This window comes from Artemia franciscana, chromosome 5 (genome assembly GCF_032884065.1).
Source record: "Artemia franciscana chromosome 5, ASM3288406v1, whole genome shotgun sequence".
NCBI classification, from domain to species: domain Eukaryota; kingdom Metazoa; phylum Arthropoda; class Branchiopoda; order Anostraca; family Artemiidae; genus Artemia; species Artemia franciscana.
The window spans coordinates 16,408,743-16,428,765 of record NC_088867.1 but is presented as its reverse complement, the minus strand read 5'-3'; the positions used below and the strand labels follow the sequence as shown (position 1 = coordinate 16,428,765).

General features: G+C 31.9%; 1 protein-coding gene across 2 annotated transcripts in view; it reads right to left on the bottom strand.

Moving 5' to 3' along the window:
- LOC136027028 (chloride channel protein 2-like) overlaps positions 1–20,023 on the bottom strand; it is a 124,309-nt gene that overhangs the window by 72,554 nt on the left and 31,732 nt on the right. For both annotated transcript variants that reach the window (XM_065703942.1, XM_065703943.1), the window contains exon 4: positions 8,658–8,791. In XM_065703942.1, coding sequence (XP_065560014.1) covers positions 8,658–8,791 — 134 coding nt within the window. The remainder of the gene's footprint in view (positions 1–8,657; positions 8,792–20,023) is intronic.

The window sequence follows — 20,023 nt, the reverse complement described above, 5'->3', positions numbered from 1 at the left end:
TATATATATATGTTTTTAACTACGTAAAACTTGCGAATATACAACATTCTTTGCTGTCCCATTGTCTGTGCATATAAATAGATTGTTACATATATATATATATGTTTTTAACTACGTAAAACTTGCGAATATACAACATTCTTTGCTGTCCCATTGTCTGTGCATATAAATAGATTGTTTACCGACTCTTGAAAATGCAACATATAATGGTCCATGGGAAAACAATCCGTATTCAGATCTATACCTCATGATTCTAATGATTGCCCTTGAGCTTTGTTGATGGTGATTGCTAATCTACCATTCCCTGTGTCGCCATCGTCATTTATATATCCCCTTGTGCCCCCCGGCATCCCCTTTGTAGTTTTGTCCCTGTGTCCCGGTCGTCATTTGTGTCTCGGTGTCCCAGTCTGTGATTTCTCTTTGAGTGTCCCGGGCGTCATTTATATTCCATGTGTCCCGGTGTCTCGGTCGTCATTTATATCCCCCTGTGCCCCCCGGCATCCCCGTTGTAGTTGTGTCCCTGTGTCCCGGTCGTCATTTATATTCCCTGTGTCCCGGTCGTCATTTGTATCCCGGTGTCCCGGTCAGTATATACATTCGTTTTTTAGTTTTGTTTTTCTCCTTTATTTTTTTCCTTTTTTATTTTTTTTCTTTTTTAGTTTATTTAGATTTTTAGATTTTTTAGTTTTTTTATTAGTTTTTTTTTTTTCTTTTTAGTTTTTTTGTAGTTTTTACCTTTTTTTTAGTTTTTTTAGTTTTTTTTACTTATATCCTGGTCGTCATTTATACTCCCTGTGTCCCGGTCGTCATTTGTGTCCCGGTATTTTTATTTATATTTTTTTAGTTTTCTTTTTCTCCTTTATTTTTCAGTTTTTTCCTTTTTTTAGTTTTTTTTCTTTTTTAGTTCTTTTAGTTTTTACCTTTTTTAGTTTTTTTTTAGTTTTTTTAGTTTTTTAGCTTTTTTTATTTTTTTTTATTAGTTTTTAGTTTATTTTATGGTTTTTTCCTTTTTTTAGTTTTTTTTTTAGTTTTTTATCTTTTTTTAGTTTCTTTTTAGTTTTTAAGCTTTTTTAGATTTTTTTATTTTGTTTTCTTTTTTTTTTTTGTAGTTTTTACCTTCTTTAGATTTTTGCTTCTTTTATATTAATGCTAAAGCCAAAGTTCGAACCTGGAACCTCTTGAACCTAGAACCTGGAACATAACGCCTTATCAACTCAGCTACATCGGCTTGAATACATTCGTTTTTGAATTGGTCAGACGTCATATTATATGATGAAAAAAATTTTTAGTTTTTTTTCCTTTTTTTCTTTTTTGTTTTTTTATTGGTTTTTACGTTTTTTTTTAGCTTTTTTAGTTTTTTTTCGTTTTTTCTTTTTAGTATTTTTGTAGTTTTTATCTTTTTTATTTTTTTGTATTTTTATTCATATTTTTTTAGTTTTCTTTTTCTCTTTTATTTTTCAGTCTTTTCCTTTTTTTAGTTTTTTTCTTTTTTAGTTTTTAGTTTTTTTTAGTTTTTTACCTTTTTTTTAGTTTTTTTAATTTTTTTAGTTTTTTAGATTTTTTAGTTTTTTTATTAGTTTTTAGATTTTTTTGTAGTTTTTGCCTTTTTTTAGTTTTTTCAGTTTTTTTAGTTTTTAGTTTTTTACCTTTTTTTAGTTTTTTTTAGTTTTTTAGCTTTTTTAGTTTTTTTTTTCTTTTTAGTTTTTTTTGTAGTTTTTACCTTTTTTAGTTTTTTTTCTTATTTTGTATTAGTGTGAAATAATTCAGACGTCATATGCGGACAAACCCGACGTCACCTGATCCACAGATCCACAGATCCACAGACAACTTATTTTTATATATATATGCACCCCGGCGTCCCCTTTGTAGTTATGTCCCTGTGTCCCGGTCGTCGTCATTTATACTCCCTGTGTCCCGGTGCTTTGTTGATTGCTAATCGAACATTCCTTTTGTCCCGGTCGCTTTCTCTTTGAGTGTCGTCATTTATTTAGATTGTTTCTCATTTTGTCCCGGTCGCTTTCTCTTTGAGTGTCGTCATTTATTTAGATTGTTTCTCCTTTATTTTTCAGTTTTTTTCCTTTTTTTAGTTTTTTTTCTTTTTTAGTTCTTTTAGTTTTTACCTTTTTTAGTTTTTTTTAGTTTTTTAGATGAAATTTTTTTTTAGTTTTTTTCCTTTTTTTCTTTTTAGTTTTTTATTGGTTTTTACCTTTTTTTTTAGCTTTTTTAGTTTTTTTCGTTTTTTCTTTTTACTTTTTTTTTTAGTTTTTATCTTTTTTATTTTTTTTTATTTTTATTCTTAATTTTATTAGTTTTCTTTTTCTCTTCTATTTTTCAGTTTTTTCCTTTTTTTAAGTTTTTTTTTTAGTTTTTAGTTTTTTTAGTTTTTTTTTCCTTTTTTTCTTTTTAGTTTTTTATTGGTTTTTACCTTTTTTTTTAGCTTTTTTAGTTTTTTTCGTTTTTTCTTTTTACTTTTTTTTTTAGTTATTATCTTTTTTATTTTTTTTTATTTTATTCTTAATTTTATTAGTTTTCTTTTTCTCTTCTATTTTTCAGTTTTTTCCTTTTTTTAAGTTTTTTTTTTAGTTTTTAGTTTTTTTTAGTTTTTTAGTTTTTTTAGTTTTTTTAGTTTTTTAGCTTTTTTATTTTTTTTATTAGTTTTTAGTTTTTTTTGTAGTTTTTGCCTTTTTTTAGTTTTTTCAGTTTTTTTTTTAGTTTTTAGTTTTTTACCTTTTTTGTGGATCGTCACCTGATCCATAGATCCACAGATCCACAGACAGACAGACAGCTTATTTTTATATATTTTTTATTTTTTTTTATTTTATTCTTAATTTTATTAGTTTTCTTTTTCTCTTCTATTTTTCAGTTTTTTTCCTTTTTTTAAGTTTTTTTTTTAGTTTTTAGTTTTTTTAGTTACTTAGTTTTTTTAGTTTTTTTAGTTTTTTAGCTTTTTTATTTTTTTTATTAGTTTTTAGTTTTTTTTGTAGTTTTTGCCTTTTTTTAGTTTTTTCAGTTTTTTTTTTAGTTTTTTACCTTTTTTGTGGATCGTCACCTGATCCACAGATCCACAGATCCACACACAGACAACTTATTTTTATATATATAGATATATATAGTTTGGTATGTTTGGTATGTTGGTATGTCGACTTTTTGTGTAATTAACTTAAAAAACTGGTACTTGGATGATATACACCCTACCTAATGTTCTTCTAATATGTTTTTTCGACACTCAATCCTACTGAAATAAATCAAAGTAAGATAAAAATGTAATACATTAGAAACAAATATGGGCTGTATACTTGCACATTAGGGGGTTGGGGGTAAAGTATAATGGGTCTGCATACCTTATGTGTTAGGTATAATTATTCTGCATATTATGTAGTAAGAATTGTTTTCGAACTTCACATTGTCCAAATACTTCACCCCCCCCCCGCACAACGTGTAAATAATCTAAATCATATATTTTCCATCTATTTTGTCCCTTCTCTTTGTCTTGTCTCGCGCTAAGCTGAAAGAAACTAACGAAAAAAAACGGTTCTTTGATGCGTTAATGAACGAACAAATTGAGCGGTAGGGCGTTTATCGTACAAGTACCAAAAAACGTTTCCACAAAAAAAGTTTTCTATTGAAAAGCAAAGAGTTGCATTAAGCCAAAATGAGTAGAAATAATCTTCCAAGTGTAAAAACTATCACAAATCACTATCAATAAATAAATGAAACACAAAATGAGCAGAAATTAATATAAGTTGGGCTAAAAAGCACCATGCCTTTGAAAAATCAGAGCTTAATTTGCACTTAAAAAAAGACCGCAGATTGTCAGTTTAATATATATATATATATATATATATATATATATATATATATATATATATATATATACTGATGTTTAATCCTTTAAGTTTTGATAATTTATCATTTATTAAAGTAAAAAAGTGAAAAAAATAAAACTTTTATGTAGTACAATCTTTCCACGTACAAATCAATTGAATACAAGTAGATGTGCAGTAAGATGTGCAAGTATGTAAGAAGTGCAGCTTTCAATTATAACGCTAATTAAATTAACCAAGACATACCCACATCATAGATCGATGTCTGGAGCCCATTATAATAGAAAAAAGACAAACTTCGAGAATAAACCCCTAAGACATACAAGAATAACATTAACAAATGAAAGTAAAATGATTATGACGAAAATGAATCACTAAAAAGTACAAGAATAACATTAACAAACGGAATGATGTGCAGTAAGATGTGCAAGTGATTAAGAAGTGCAGCTTTCAATTATGACGCTAAGTAAATTCACCAAGACATGTCCACATCATTCAGATCGATGTCTGGAACCCCTTATAATGAAAAAAAGAAAAATATCGAGAATAAATCAGTGAAATATACAATAAATAACATTAACAAATGAAATGACGTGCAGTAAGATGTGCAAGTAAGTAAGGAGTGCAGCTTTCAATTATGACGCTAAGTAAATTAACCGCGACATGCCAAGATTATGCAGATCAATCTCTGGGACCCTTTATAATGGAAAAAGAGAAAATTCGAGAATAAATCCCTAAAACATAAAAGAATAACATTAACAAATGAAAGTAAAATGATTATGACGAAAATGAGTCACTAAAAATTACAAGAATAACATTAGCAAATGAAATGATGTGCAGTAAGATGTGCAAGTAAGGAAGAATGGCAGTTTTCAATTATCAAACAAAGTAAATTAACCGCTACATGCCCACATCATTCAGATAGATGTTTGGAACCCTTTATAATGGAAAAAAGACAAATTTCGAGAATAAATCAGTTAAACATACTAGAACAACATTAACAAATGAAATGATTTGCAGTAAGATGTGCAAGTAAGTACGAAGTGCAGCTTTCAATTATGACGCTAAGTAAAGTCAAAAATGACAATGACGCTAAGTAAAGTCAAAAGTAACAAATGAAAGGCTATGGTGCAAGTTAAGAGGGAAAGGAGAGTTCGATTTGGAAAACCACAACAAAAGTTGTTCATAATTCCTGTATAACTCGGTAAGAAGCCTGTGCAGTCTTCAAGTCAAAAGAATTTTTTTAAGACTCCACAGGCTTTCCATGTGCAAATAAACGAAAAGAAAACTTGAAAGTTAAACGAAAAGACTTTGAATTTGTATTTCATTATTATATTGATTTTAACTTTTCCTGATTAATCATATTAATCATATTACTAGTTTTTCCACAAACCTCTAAAAATAAAAGTCATCTGTTCGTTTTCACCCGTTGACTATATAAACAATCTGGTACCTAATGAAAAAGGGTTAAAAGACAGTGAACTTTCATATCCACTATCTGATGACAATGAGTTTGAAAAACAAATAAGATACAGGCTCGAATGAGTATATAACATCTTCTCATTCAATATTAGAGGTTAGGTCTAAAAAAAAACTTGAATATCCCATGTGTAAGTTAAACATGTCAGTGCAATTTAAATCAATTTAAATAAGAAGAGTTTAAAGTGTTTGTAGAGTGGTCCACAGTTCTCATTCGCGAAGCACTCACGGACGCATATTCATTTGTTTGTTGTTTTTTTTTTTTTTTTTTTTTTTTTTTTTACCAGGTACGATCTTATCGAGTCAATAGTCCAAGCAAATTAGGAATGGGCTCAGTCGAAAGGAAAAAAAAAAGATGTAGTGCCCTTTATAAATAGTCAGACAAATTGGAGGGCCATACCTTCTTTCCACGTCCTTTTCCCCCAAATAATCTAATTAAACTTGAAAAATCTATTTGATTCAGCATAGTCAAAAATGCCCAATAACTATGTCTTTGGTAATGTCAAGAACCCCAATATTCCCTGGAGAACAGGTTGTAAAATTCTGCTTATTGTTCACATATAGTACTTGATGTTGGAATACTTGCATATGCATACATTTTATTTGGGGGGGGGGGGTCCCACGGGTATAACTTTTCGCTTAAGAGTTTCTAGAAGAATTAATCCGGAGAAATTTTCCACAGGGCAAGGGAATTTCTGCCACGATTTAAATAGATTTGGAAAACCACAACAAAAGTTGTTCATAATTCCTGTATAACTCGGTATGAAGCCTGTGCAGTCTTCAAGTCAAAAGAATTTTTTTAAGACTCCACACGCTTTCCATGTGCAAATAAACGAAAAGAAAACTTGAAAGGTAAACCAAAAGACTTTGAATTTGTATTTCATTATTATATTGATTTTAACTTTTCCTGATTAATCATATTAATCATATTACTAGTTTTTCCACAAACCTCTAAAAATAAAAGTCATCTGTTCGTTTTCACCCGTTGACTATATAAACAATCTGGTACCTAATGAAAAAGGGTTAAAAGACAGTGAACTTTCATATCCACTATCTGATGACAATGAGTTTGAAAAACAAATAAGATACAGGCTCGAATGAGTATATAACATCTTCTCATTCAATATTAGAGGTTAGGTCTAAAAAAAAACTTGAATATCCCATGTGTAAGTTAAACATGTCAGTGCAATTTAAATCAATTTAAATAAGAAGAGTTTAAAGTGTTTGTAGAGTGGTCCACAGTTCTCATTCGCGAAGCACTCACGGACGCATATTCATTTGTTTGTTGTTTTTTTTTTTTTTTTTTTTTTTTTTTTACCAGGTACGATCTTATCGAGTCAATAGTCCAAGCAAATTAGGAATGGGCTCAGTCGAAAGGAAAAAAAAGTTGTAGTGCCCTTTATAAATAGTCAGACAAATTGGAGGGCCATACCTTCTTTCCACGTCCTTTCCCCCCAAATAATCTAATTAAACTTGAAAAATCTATTTGATTCAGCATAGTCAAAAATGCCCAATAACTATGTCTTTGGTAATGTCAAGAACCCCAATATTCCCTGGAGAACAGGTTGTAAAATTCTGCTTATTGTTCACATATAGTACTTGATGTTGGAATACTTGCATATGCATACATTTTATTTGGGGGGGGGGGTCCCACGGGTATAACTTTTCGCTTAAGAGTTTCTAGAAGAATTAATCCGGAGAAATTTTCCACAGGGCAAGGGAATTTCTGCCACGATTTAAATAGCAGTTTAAAATCAAATAAAAAAAGTTTTTCAACTGAAAGTAAGGGGCAAAAAAACTTAAAATCGACATAAGTTGCATCGTATTTGAGGGGCCTCCTCCTTCCTCAACCCTCACTCTTTATACTGAAGGCTGAAGCTCTTTAAAAATGCTTCTCATTCAAATTCAACGACCCTGGTGTTCAGTTTAAAATCCTCAATTTCAGTTGAAAAAACATGTTTTTTATATATTTAATATCCATATGAAATTCCTTGATTGAGTAGGTTCCATTACTTTAAAATACTTATATCTCTCTAGGTACGTTTATTCAAAAACTATTAAGATAATTTCAGAATAGGATAAAGAATCCCTTTTGAATAAACCAATATATGGCAGCCAACAACTTTCCAAACAGAAGTTTTTTTTAATATTTAAGCACGACGTACTTAGTCTATGTGAATAAATGCATTTGAGAGGTTCAGAAAGGGATACTCGGAATAGTTTTTACAAATTTCAGATGATTTTACTATAAAATATCAAAACAAAATAATTATTAATAAATGTTTTTAATATTAAATAAAAAATTTATAATGTTTTATATTTTCAACATTAAAAATCTCAACAAAAAATATACACTAGGCTATAAACATATTCAACTCCTTTCTTTGTTAGTTTTGTATGAAGATTGGTTTATAATACCAAACAGGGTCAATTCGAAAAACACAAAGCTTTTTTAAACAGTCTAGATCCATGTCTGGCTCTTCAGGAGGGAGTGAGGCTAAAATATTTCAATCTTTTTCGTTGGAACTTAGGTTTCAAAAAGAAGTGAAGAGTGAATCGACGTAGATATACTAGTTTTACCTATAGTAAAAGTATTGCAATTTTGTGTGTAATTATTGTGTTTATAATATGTAGCGTATTTGTGTAATTATTTAGGTAATTATTGTGCATGTGTACATATTTTAAGTATATTAATTTTGTCTCATTTGTCATTTTTGTCTTTCTCGTTTTTTTCCTTCCCTTATACTCCGTTTGCAACTGTGTTTACGGCGGGTCATAAATAAGTTCATTTCAATTCAAATGTGTTTAGCTTTTTTTGTCGCATTTATTTCTATTAAGCAGGCATATGCTCATGACAGCAGAAGATGGGATATCTAGAAGGAATCGCTTTATTAATAACTAATTATAAAAAATAAAGTTTTTCTGAGGGAAGTAAAGAGCGAAGTAGAAACCTAAACGGACAAAAATTATTGCTTCAAAGTGTATCAGCCCTATATTAATAAAACTAATACGAATAAACCAGTTAACTATATTTTTCTATGTTCGTAGGATTATAAATAACTAGCAATTCACTGAAAACACAAAACAACATAGGAATTCTGGTACAGTAAAAGCAAACCGATTAAGGATGCTTTTTACAGTAGAAAATAACCCTTTTAGGATTGTTGCTTTATTTTTTTTATTTAATTTGGTATCACTTCCGCAAAATGGATCAGTCCAATAATGGACTGTTTTTCGGTTCTAAAAAGGGCATATCATGAATAGTTTGTAGACAAGTTCGAAATGAAGTCATCTTCATAGTATTAGAACTATAGATTTGCTTTAAAATTTGTATTATAAAAAAGTTATAGGTACCTCTTTTCCTAGAGGCATCCCAGCTCCAAGAGTTGCTGTTAAGCCAACACATTTAGCAAAAAATGTTCTAAATGATAAATATTCTTTTAGTATAACTCCTCGGAGAATCGTCTTCATCTCTGGTATCCCTGAACCTAGAATAAATCATGTGAAACTGAGATGTCCGTAATCAAAATAATAAAAAAGTAGAAGTCTTAGTAGCAGATATAAGGTGACTGGGCTTGCAAAGTAAATCCTTTTGGAAAACTACGCAACTGGTTTAAATAGGGAGCAATTTACCTAGAAAACACTTAGTAGAACCTAAGATGGAACAAAATGTTTATACCAAAGCTTGCTTGTGCGCAATAAAACATTTTCTTTTAGAAATGTTTAATATTTTTTTTATAAGGGTGGAGAAATAGGGAAAACAACTGCAAAATTAGTCCATTACATATATATAATTGATGGAAAAGGCATAGCAATCCTCTGGTTCTTGGGAAGAAGTGGATTCTGAAAGATTCTCCTCATGGAGGTACATAAGTGTTCAGTAGAGTTACGTGCATTACGTCTAACGCGGACTTTTCCCTGGGATATTTGAATGAGGGGACGCAGGACCTGAAGTGTCACAAGTTCAAATATCAAGGCTATCCCAGTGTGTTTTGGAAGGATTCTGCATTATTTTCAAATACTAGCAATGTTTTATTTGCAACTCAGTAAAAGAAAAAATAATATAAATACTGGTAGACGACAAAAAAGGAAAGAAAACAAAAATAGCTATTGGTAAACATTTATAATTTAGTACTTTTTGAACAAAGAATTATTATCAGTGAAAACACAATTTTTTCAAGTTGAGATCTAAATTGGTGACTGAAATTCTGTGACAAACCTGCGGAATCCGAAAAATTCGTTTCTTATTCTTATGCTCTAATTACGTCATTTTTCTAACGTAATCTTCATATTTTGTGTTGTGCATCTATATGGATTAAAATACTTCCTAAATTCTATAAGGTTTAAATCGTACATAAGAGTTATCCTAATAAACTCAATTCGAGTGTTGTCTGATAAGTTGGTTAAAGATCAATAATTAAAATCCTTTGAACTATAAAGCTTAGACACCGATGTATTTTATACAGATTTTATACATTAACCTTAAAGTTTAAATATTATAAATACCGAATATTCAATTAGTTTGTGGTTGTGTTTCCTCCTACGATGGCTGTCTACACGCAAAGTAGTTACAAAGGGCTTGTCTTATTACCCCTAAGGCCATAGCAACCAGGACGAAATTTCTTTAGTTTATAGGGGAACTATGGCTTAGTGTTATTTAGATGAAAAAACAAAAATTCCATGAATTTGACTCATTTTAATATAAAATCAAACATAAACTATTGAAATTACGACTTTTAACACTTTTAGGTCTTGGAGGCCGGCTCACTAAATAGTTTCTTGGTGTACCCACTATTAAGTTTCATGCAAGTTTTCACTTTCAGTTTTATTTAACATAAAGGAAATCAAGCAAAATTACGAAAGAAACAGTAAAATAATGACTGGATTTATGGTATTTGTGGCCATAATTTCCTTTATAGCTTAACTACGCACTTGCATGTCGATTTTAATGTTGGGCTCGATAGAATATTAATATAAGTCTTAGCATTCAAACAGCTATTGAAGCAGGAACAAAGGCAGGTCAAAGTAAAGGGAAACTAATCGAAAAAAATTTGCTAGATTCCAAGGGAGAGAATACAAAGGAAGAAAAGTAACGAACAAGGAAGATATGAGAGTGGAAAGCTAACAAAAATACAATTATATGATAAACACACTCTTTAAATCATATAAGGTACTAATGTATTATACCGACCACACTGAAGAAGTGAAATCAGGTTAATCATAACGCAGTATACAAAAATCTGATGAAAATATAATATGTTAGGAATAAAATTATGGAAATTACAACAGAGAATTACGGATAGTAGGCCACCCAGAAAGTATTATATGAAATACCTATCCTAACCAACTCCGTATTTTAAATATTTCGTACTTGTAAGATTAAATAGAAAAAACAAGTTTTTTCAACTGCAAGTAAGGAGCGACATTAAAACTTAAAACAAACAGAAATTATTCCGTATATGAAAGGGGTTGTCCCCTCCGCAACGCCTCGCTCTTTGCGCCAAAGTTTGACTCTTTTTCACATTTCTATTTTTTAAAACAATAAAAACCTTTAGAGTAAAGATCAAGGTGTTGAGGACGGGACAACAACTTTCATATACGGAATAATTTCTGTTTGTTTTAAGTTATAATGTCGCTCCATACTTTCAGTTAAAAAAAAAAAAATTCATTTAATTTCTGAACGTTTTTGAATGCATGTTTTGATTTCAGCTCACCGCACATGAATAATAAAAACAAAATTTGTATATTTTTTTTTAACTAAATGTCTTTCTCATAGTTTTGATCGGGCGATTTTGGTAAAAAAGAGGTGGGAGAGGAGGCCTAGTTGCCCTCCCATTTTTGGTTACTTAAAAATGCAACTAGAACTTTTTATTTTTTACGAACGTTTTTAATGGTAATAAATAAACGTAAATTACGAATTACTTATGAAACGGACTTTTATATTTGTATATTTTCTGTTACGTACATGAGGGGGTTCGCCCTCTCGTCAATACCTCGCTCTTGAAACTAAAGCTTGAATTTCGTCCCAATTCTTTAAGAATGACCCCTGAATCATAAAGACCGTAGAATAAATAGTTGAAATTACTAAAAATACTTTAGCGTAAAGAGCAAGGTATTGTGGAGGAGACGAACCCCCTTATATACGTAATATTTTCTGTTCGTTTTAAAGTTTAAATGCTAATCCTTACTTCCAATTAAAAAGACTTTTTTTATATTTATTTTCTCAGTTTTTTTAAATAATGCTAGAAAATCCTGTAACCCCTTCATGGAAATTCTCTTCCCTCATGGTAAATTCCTTCTTGGAAAGATCCTCCAATGTAACCCCCTCCCCACGACCCACCCCCATCCCAACACGAAAAGCCCCCATGAATTGTCTGTACACTTCCCAATAACCATTACTATAATGGTCAACGTTGGTAACTTGCAGCCCCTCCCCCAGGGACCATGAGGGATCAAGTCGTCCCCACAACATAGTTATTAGGTTTTTTGACTAAGCTGAACAAAATGGCTATCTCAAAATTTTTATCCGGTGACTTTGGGGAAAAAATAAGCACGGGAGGGGGCCTTGGTGCCCTCCAAGTTTTTTTTGTCACTTAAAAAGGGCACTAGAACTTTTAATTTACGTTAGAACGAGCCCTCTCAAGACTTTGTAGGACCATTGGGTCGATACAGTCACCCCTGGAAAAAAAAACAAAAAACAAACAAACAAACAAACACGCATCCGTGATCTGTCTTTTGGCAAAAAAAAATACATAATTCCACCTTTTTTTAATATAGGGGCTTGAAACTTCTACAGTAGAGTTTTCTGATACGCTGAATATGATGGGGTAATTTCCGTTAAGATTCTGTGAATTTTAGGGGTATTTTCCCCTTTTTTCTAAATAAGACAAATTTTCTCAGGCTCGTAGCTTTTGTTGGGTAAGACTAAACTTGATGAAACTTATACATTTACAATCAACATTAAAATTTGATTCTTCGGATTTAACTATTGGTATCAAAATCCCGTTTTTTGGAGTTTTTTTTTACTATTGAGCCGGGTAGCCCATTACTACAGTTCGTTACCACGAACTGTTTGATATACCCCTGACCTAATATTCTTCATCTAAGTAGAACCTGTCTCTCTGACGCTCAATCTTATTTTAAAATTTTTAAAAGCAAAGTTTTTCCGAGGGAAATCAAGAGCAAAGTGGAAACATAAAACGGACGAAAATTATTACCTCACAGCCTATCTGATATATATATCAATAAAACTAATACAAATAAACCACTAATTATGCTTCTCTATACTTTTAGGATTATAGAAAACTACTTTTTGATTAAAATTTAATGTAGAAACAGCGCTGTCATGTTTATATACGAAATAATGCATGTTCGTTTTAAGTTTTAACGTCACTTCTTAGTTACAGTCGAAAACTTATTTTTAATACAATTTCTAATTGTCACCGATCTAGGGGAGATAAGACACCTCTAGAAAATGCTATAGACAACCTTGACAGGTACAAAAAACTTTCAGTCAGTAACATGAAGTTCATTATCCATACTTTACAAAACAATACATGTTTTTCAGGAGCGTTTGTTTTTCGATGAGCAAAAAGCTGTTTTTACTCGGCCGACTTCGCCTGAACGAGCCATAATGAAGACAAGGCTTTATAAATTGCGTACTGACCAGAAGAAAGTAGAAGGTTACTGTAGCAAAACAGAAGTATTTAAGGCCTCATTTAAAAGCTTAGATTTATGCCTAATTTCTTTTTATAAATTTGAATTGATACCATATTCCTACAAAGTGCACTTTCGGATGTTTCCCCAATTTTTTCAAATGAAAAAGGGCCTTTTCCAATGAAATGACCAAAGAAGGTGTTTTCAAAACCTAGGCAGGAAAAAGAACTAAGGGGACAAGGATGTCCCTTCCCCTCAATTACAACCATTAGATCTAGTAAATAGGCTTCATCGCACAGTAAAGTTTGAAGGTTCAATTCAAAACTCTTGATTATTCAAGCTTAATTTTTCGTAGATTTTGAGTTGAAAAGTATTTGGTTTGAGTTAATTTGTTTTCGCAATAACCTTTTACTTTCAAGATGAGTAGGTAATTTATGAAACTTATGAAATGAGTGTGTGGAGGGAGAGTGTATGTGAGGGGCTCTTATAAATTTCCGGTTGAGGGCTTTGGGCACAATTATTGCAATGTTTCCGTTTTATGCTTCCAAACTCAACCACTTAAGAAGTGACACCAAATGGGTCATTTTTAGTGCTATATGGCACTTATGGATGGTAAAATTGATAAAAAGCACGTAGATATGAGAAGTAGGTTTAAAATGAGCCTTCCCGGGATATGCCTTAAAAATGAGTGCGTCACATTTGCAAAAACATTGGATTATCTGAATAGTAATCATAAGATGTGACGAACCATGATTGAAAAAAAGTCCAAGCTGGAGTCGAACGCATGATAATCTAATTTGAAGTTCACCGCTGTACTATTAGAACCAAGCCTCTAATAATACAATTTAATTTATCGTTGTTGGTAGGACTTTGATTGCGTATCTTATTAAGGGGGCCTGGAGGAGGAACATGTGAGAGGTGCTCTAGCAAACCTCTAGTTAAAGGTTTTAAACCATAATTATTACAATGATATCGCTTTATGCTTCCAATATTTTCCACTTAAGATGTGGCACCAAAAATGTTGTTTTAAGTGCTACATCTTTCTTGCGAATAGAAGAACTGATAAAAAGTACGTAGATATGTACGGTTTTTAAATGAGCCATTACATACCACTCTAGAAAGTTCTGATAGCCCACTAGCCCCAGCTTTTCCACTTCAGACATGGCACCCAGAGTGCCATTTTTAGCGCCATTTGAAACTTGCAGATGTGAAATTTATAGGAAGAACGTAGATATGAGCAATATTTTTTATATGAGCTATCGAAAATCTATCTAGGATGTCCTGGTAGCCCGCTTGCCCCACCCCTTGAGAAACGGCATAAAAAGATACTTTTTCATGTCATATGGCATTTGCAGATGGTAGAATTTATATGAACCACGCACATATAAGAAATGGCTTTCTAATGAGCTCCTATTCATCTCTCTATGATGTTCTTGTAACCCGCCATGCCTCTAAAAAAGAAGAAAAAAGACCGTTTTCAAGTTTTTTAAACTTTTAGTTACTATGAGCTGTGGTTCGCTCTTTACTAGATTGCAGTTAATGCTTCAACCATGACAAAGAGTTCATCGCCAATTCTCCCCTGAAACCAGTTCACATTGAAATCTGTGAATCTAATAGATGGTAGAATTTGTAAAAATCTAGTAAATACAACCAATAGCTTTTAATTGGGCCATTAAACATTTATCTACGATGGTGTGGTAGCCTGCTAATGTTTCAGTAGCTTACTAATGAGCAGGCGATTAATGAAACTTTCTAAGGGCGCTGGGAGGGGGAGTGTAAGGGAGGGATTCTTGCAAACTTCCACTTAAAGATTCTGGAACATAACTATTACAATAGTACCTGTTTTCTACTTCAGAGCTTTTCCACTTAAGAAGTGGCACGAAAAATGTTGCTTTCGGTGCTACATCACACTTACGAACGGTAGAATCGATAAAAAAAAACACGTAATTATGAGCAATAGCTTTCAAATGAGCCATTAGACATCACTCTTTTAACTTCTGCTAATCCAATAGCCCTAGCTTTTCCACTTGAGACATGGCACCAAAAGCGCTGTTTTTAGTACCATTTGGATCTTGCAGATGGTGAAATTTATAGCAAAAACGTAAGTATGAGCAATATCTTTTATTTGAGCTATACAAAATCTGTCTACGATGTTCTGGTAGCCTGCTAGTGCCACCCCACACAAAGTGCCATTTTAGTGCCATATGGCATTTGCAGATGGTGGAATTTACAAAAAGCATGTAGATATGAGAAATAGCTTTTGAAAGAACCATTATGCATCTCTCTATGATGTTTTAGTATCCCATTAGGCCTACTAAAAAAAAAAGAAAAAAAAGGCGAGGGAGACTGATAAGTGCTACCGATGCAAAAGTGATTTTTTGTTGTGCAAATAGGGGGACTATAATTTCCATGCAATAGGTTTTTTACCATGCTGATTCAAATGGTAAACTTTTCATTTTGATCTGACGCCATTTTTGAGGGGTATCAGGCTCTTTTTTGAAACCACTGTAAATTTCCTTTCACAATAAACTTTTACTTCTAAGACGAATCGAGATAATAGTTAGAATTCCTGTGTCAATGTTTGATAGGAAATTTTTTGACATGGCATTTTTTTTAAACACTGTTTTTAACTTTTGGTTACTATGGGCTGTGGTTCGCTCTTTACTAGGTTGCAGTTACCGCTGCAGCCATGATAGACCTAAGCATAATAAAAATATTATACTTTGTAAACGAATTTGGGTTATATATTTGCACATTAGGAGAGGGAGGTTTATAGAGGCAAAGCATAGCGTGTTTGCATGCCTAATATGTAAGTACAATTATTCTGCATATTATGTAGTTAAAATTGTTTCACAGCTAAGGGCGTTTAATCATGACTCCCCAGTAAAGAAGAGGATAATGCTTTGTGATTTAACAGGGGGTGTTAATTGGGGAGAGAAAATGGGTATTTTTCTTTCCACTTAAAGTTACTTTCCCTCGGATTTCTAAAAACATTTTTTTTATATGCTTTCGTCTAAAAATACTGTTTTTGGTATTTTTATTGAAAAAAGTGCCGTTTCCTTTTAATTATTAAAATATATTTTACCCCTTGCCCCAATCCTATAATTTGGTGTATTGGTACCACTGAATTTAACAAGCTCTGTCATAAGCAATTGGAAATAAAATGCGTGTAATAAACTGTAGAAATAAAAAAGAAGACCCTTAAAAAGCAATACACTTTATATCACATATCATCTGCCAATTTAAAAAATAAGAGTTTATTTTTTGCATTTATGCAATGATTCTGGTTTTGCAAAATATAATTCTTGACATACGCAATTTTCACAGACTAGACGGTAGAAATCTGAAGCTTGTTCTCAGATTCGAAGACTAATAGTTAACAATATGGTCTTTATTACTTTTTTTTGGCCAGGTAATGTTATTTATTTACAAGATTAACAGATTGCACAAATCTCTGTCATAAAAATAAAACCACGTTTTATCTCCTTACAGTTTTAGTTTGTCGTATTTTATTACAAATGAAAACAAACAAAAAAATCGAAAAAGGATACGAACATACATTAAAAACGGTTACAAGTACACTAAAGACCAATATTAAGAAAAAAATTAGAATATCGAACCCCGACGAAGTAGTGCTTTTTGCCATTTTGTCCCATAAAATCATGATTGTTACGCAAAGACAGTCAAAATCCCAGGAGATGTAAATCAAAAGCAGCAAATAGGCGCTTCATATGTTAAGAATGATGTTTGAACATAATTATGTTCGGTGCATGATGTTCAATACATAGTTTATTATTTTGTTCTTTTAATTTTCCCTAGGTCCCTTTTCACGGACAAACTTGTCGTATAAAATGTGGAATGGGGGTCAATCGAAAAGAACTTAAAAATTCTAGCACCCTAATTAAATATCAGAAGGAATAGCAAGGTCAAAAAAAGGCGTGTCTGTCATATTTCAAGAACAGTTACGGATATTGAGCTATATCAACCGTTGAGCTAAATCAAAGGACGATCTGGGCATCCAGGTTATCAAAAGGGCATATTTACAATATACTTGGAGCGTCCAAGTCTGTTAACTTTAAACTTTCAGGGCTACCAATATTATATCTACTCTGAAAGCAAATGCGACTAGCTGCAAAAATGATTACAACTACGCCTACTTCTAAATGCTATTGCGACTACCATTTACTACTGAGACTGTGACTACGACCATTTGAGACAGTAACTACTTGCGACTATTGGTGACTAAAACTGCGATCCTTTGTGACTGCAACTATTTGCCAGTGTAAAGTAAACTGCTCGTGACAGTGACTACCTGTAAATACAACTTTAACAACTTGTGACTCCAATTACTTGGGACTTTGACCGCTTGTGACCGCGGCTGAACCTACTTGCACCTAGAATTACTGCTGCTTACAAGTGTGACTGTAACTATTACTACTATTGCTACTCCTACACTTAGAAATAATATTTTTTGTACTGCTAAATCAACAACTTGCACTACTACTGCTATTATGACTACTATTACTGCTGCTACTGTGACTACTACTATTACTACTGCTACTGGAACTTCTACACCTAATTCCAATGGTGTTACAGCTATTGCTACCACTACTACTATTACTACCACTGCAACTACTATTACTAATGCAGCTACTACATCTACTATTACTACTAGTACTACCACTACAACTATCATTACTACTACTACTACTAATGCTAGTACTATTACTACTAATACTGCTATTACCAACCCTACTATTACTGCTACTACTGCTACTACTACTACTACTACTACTACTACTACTACTACTACTACTACTACTACTACTACTACTACTACCTACTATTACTGCTACTACTACTACTACTACTACTACTACTACTACTACTACTACTACTACTACTACTACTACTACTACTACTACTACTACTACTACTACTACTACTACTACTACTACTACTATTATTGCTTCAAGTACTACTATAGGACTAAATAAGAAGAGTTTAAGTGTATCAAAGGGCTTTTGCCAAACGAGCTTTTCTGCAATATCTCAGGAATGGCTAAAGATAATAAGTTGAAAACAGCAAATATAGTTGAGGGGGTGTTTAAATAATTCAAACGATTCAATATGTATCCAGGTGCCCAAAAGAGCATTCATGCACTCAAGGCGGTATTTGAGGCTAAAGTGGGGTAGTTGGACGGGTTGTTGTGTTGGATTACGGGGTTGGAACCGCCAAGGGGTTTGAATTGTCCAAAAACAAAAACCGTAAAAAAAATACTTACAAACAAATTGTTTAAACGTTTTTGGAGTGATTTGTACCCCGAACAAAAATTCTGGAACTGGCATGTGGTATGTAAGAAACTGCATTAAGAGCATTAAGTTTAAGTCATTCATATAATATTGAGGTGGACGTTGCTCTGAATCAAAAGATACTAGGTGAGCCCACGTTGTCAAAAGGACTTATTGATACTAATATCAGAAATAACTACAAGCACTAAGTTACAACTTTGAGGGAAAGCTAAAAAGAATGTTAAACTATATCAAAATATACTACTTGTACCCTGGTTCTCAAACGGTATATGTCGTAGTGGGATGTTTAACTAAATCAAAGCATAAAAAATCTGCATAAAAAAGGTTGTCAAAATGAGATATCTTAAAATTTCAGGAAGGTTAAAGTTGAAAGTTCCAAGAAAATTGAGGAGATGTGAAACTTAATTAAAAGATACTACGTACTTCCTGATCGTCAAAATAGTGTAATTGCAATATCTCATAAAAAGGCTGAGACCTCCAGAAAACTTCCAGAAATTTCTGAGAGGGATGTTTTGGTAAATCAAAAGACGCTATTTGCATCAGATTTTTCAAAATAATCTGTATTAAACTAATCAGGAAAGGCTAGGGTATTAACCTTGAACTTTCAAAGAATATGGAGAGGGATTTTCAACTTGATCAAAAGGCATTATATGTATTAAGGTTGACAAAATGACAACTTTTCCGGGCTACACCAAACAAACGCTTACGTAAGAGCAAAAGAGTTTAAAGATTCAGAAGTAAAGATAGGTTAGTGATACCTCTGAAATATATTTATTCTGTTATTGTGTATTATTTACTATGAAATCTTGTGAAAAAATCTCCCGTGAGGGTACTTCAGAGGATGTTATCTATAAATTGCTGCTGGATCAGAATCTTATTAAAATTGCCGTCCAAAACTTAGATATCGAATTGAAAGAAATTATATTGAATCGAATCAAAGAAAACGCTAAGTTTACCATATGCAACTTAACAATTTGCAGTGGAATCCGATATTTTGATTCTTAAGCCGAAAATATGGAGTACCGAAGAAATATTCTTAATATTAACCAATATAAAAGGAACACGAATTAAAATAAATAACAAATTCAAAACATAAAGATAAAATCCACTGGTAAAAATGGAAAAAAGGTAATTCTTAAAATGAGTAAAAATCAATGCTCAAGTCAAGGTTAAGGAAAAGATATTACCACAAACAAGATCTTTGCCTTTCGAAGTCATACCAAAAGCCCTTTAAAGTCTATTACTTCATTTAATGAGAGCAAAATATATTCTAAAGTTCATTTATAACTATAAGAGTAAAAAATAAAGAGGATACTTTTAAATTAAATTCTGAATCTAGAACTGCTTCCAGGAAATAATATCGTTATCAATTAAAAACTGAGTTTGTTTTTGTTAGTTAATTGCAGTCATATTGACTGTGAATTTTTTTTTTCCATGTTTCGTAGATTATATGAATAGCTAAAGCACACTGGTCAAAATAAATATAATTTAAAAAAAAAAGAAAAATGATGCAATAGACTTTAGAAGGTCCATGGCTGGGGGACAAGGCCTCTAACCAAAATCATCTTTGATATAAACCGTCTTACACAAAACTGAGATTGTATGAGTCTTCTTAGCAAATTGAAATTGTATATAAAAATTAAGTTGGTTTGACAACCTCGAAAAGACTGTTGAAAGTCTTATAAGTATAAGATTTCTTATAAGATTTTCTATTCCTATTTCTATTTTCTAACCTTTGCTATGTGTTTTCAG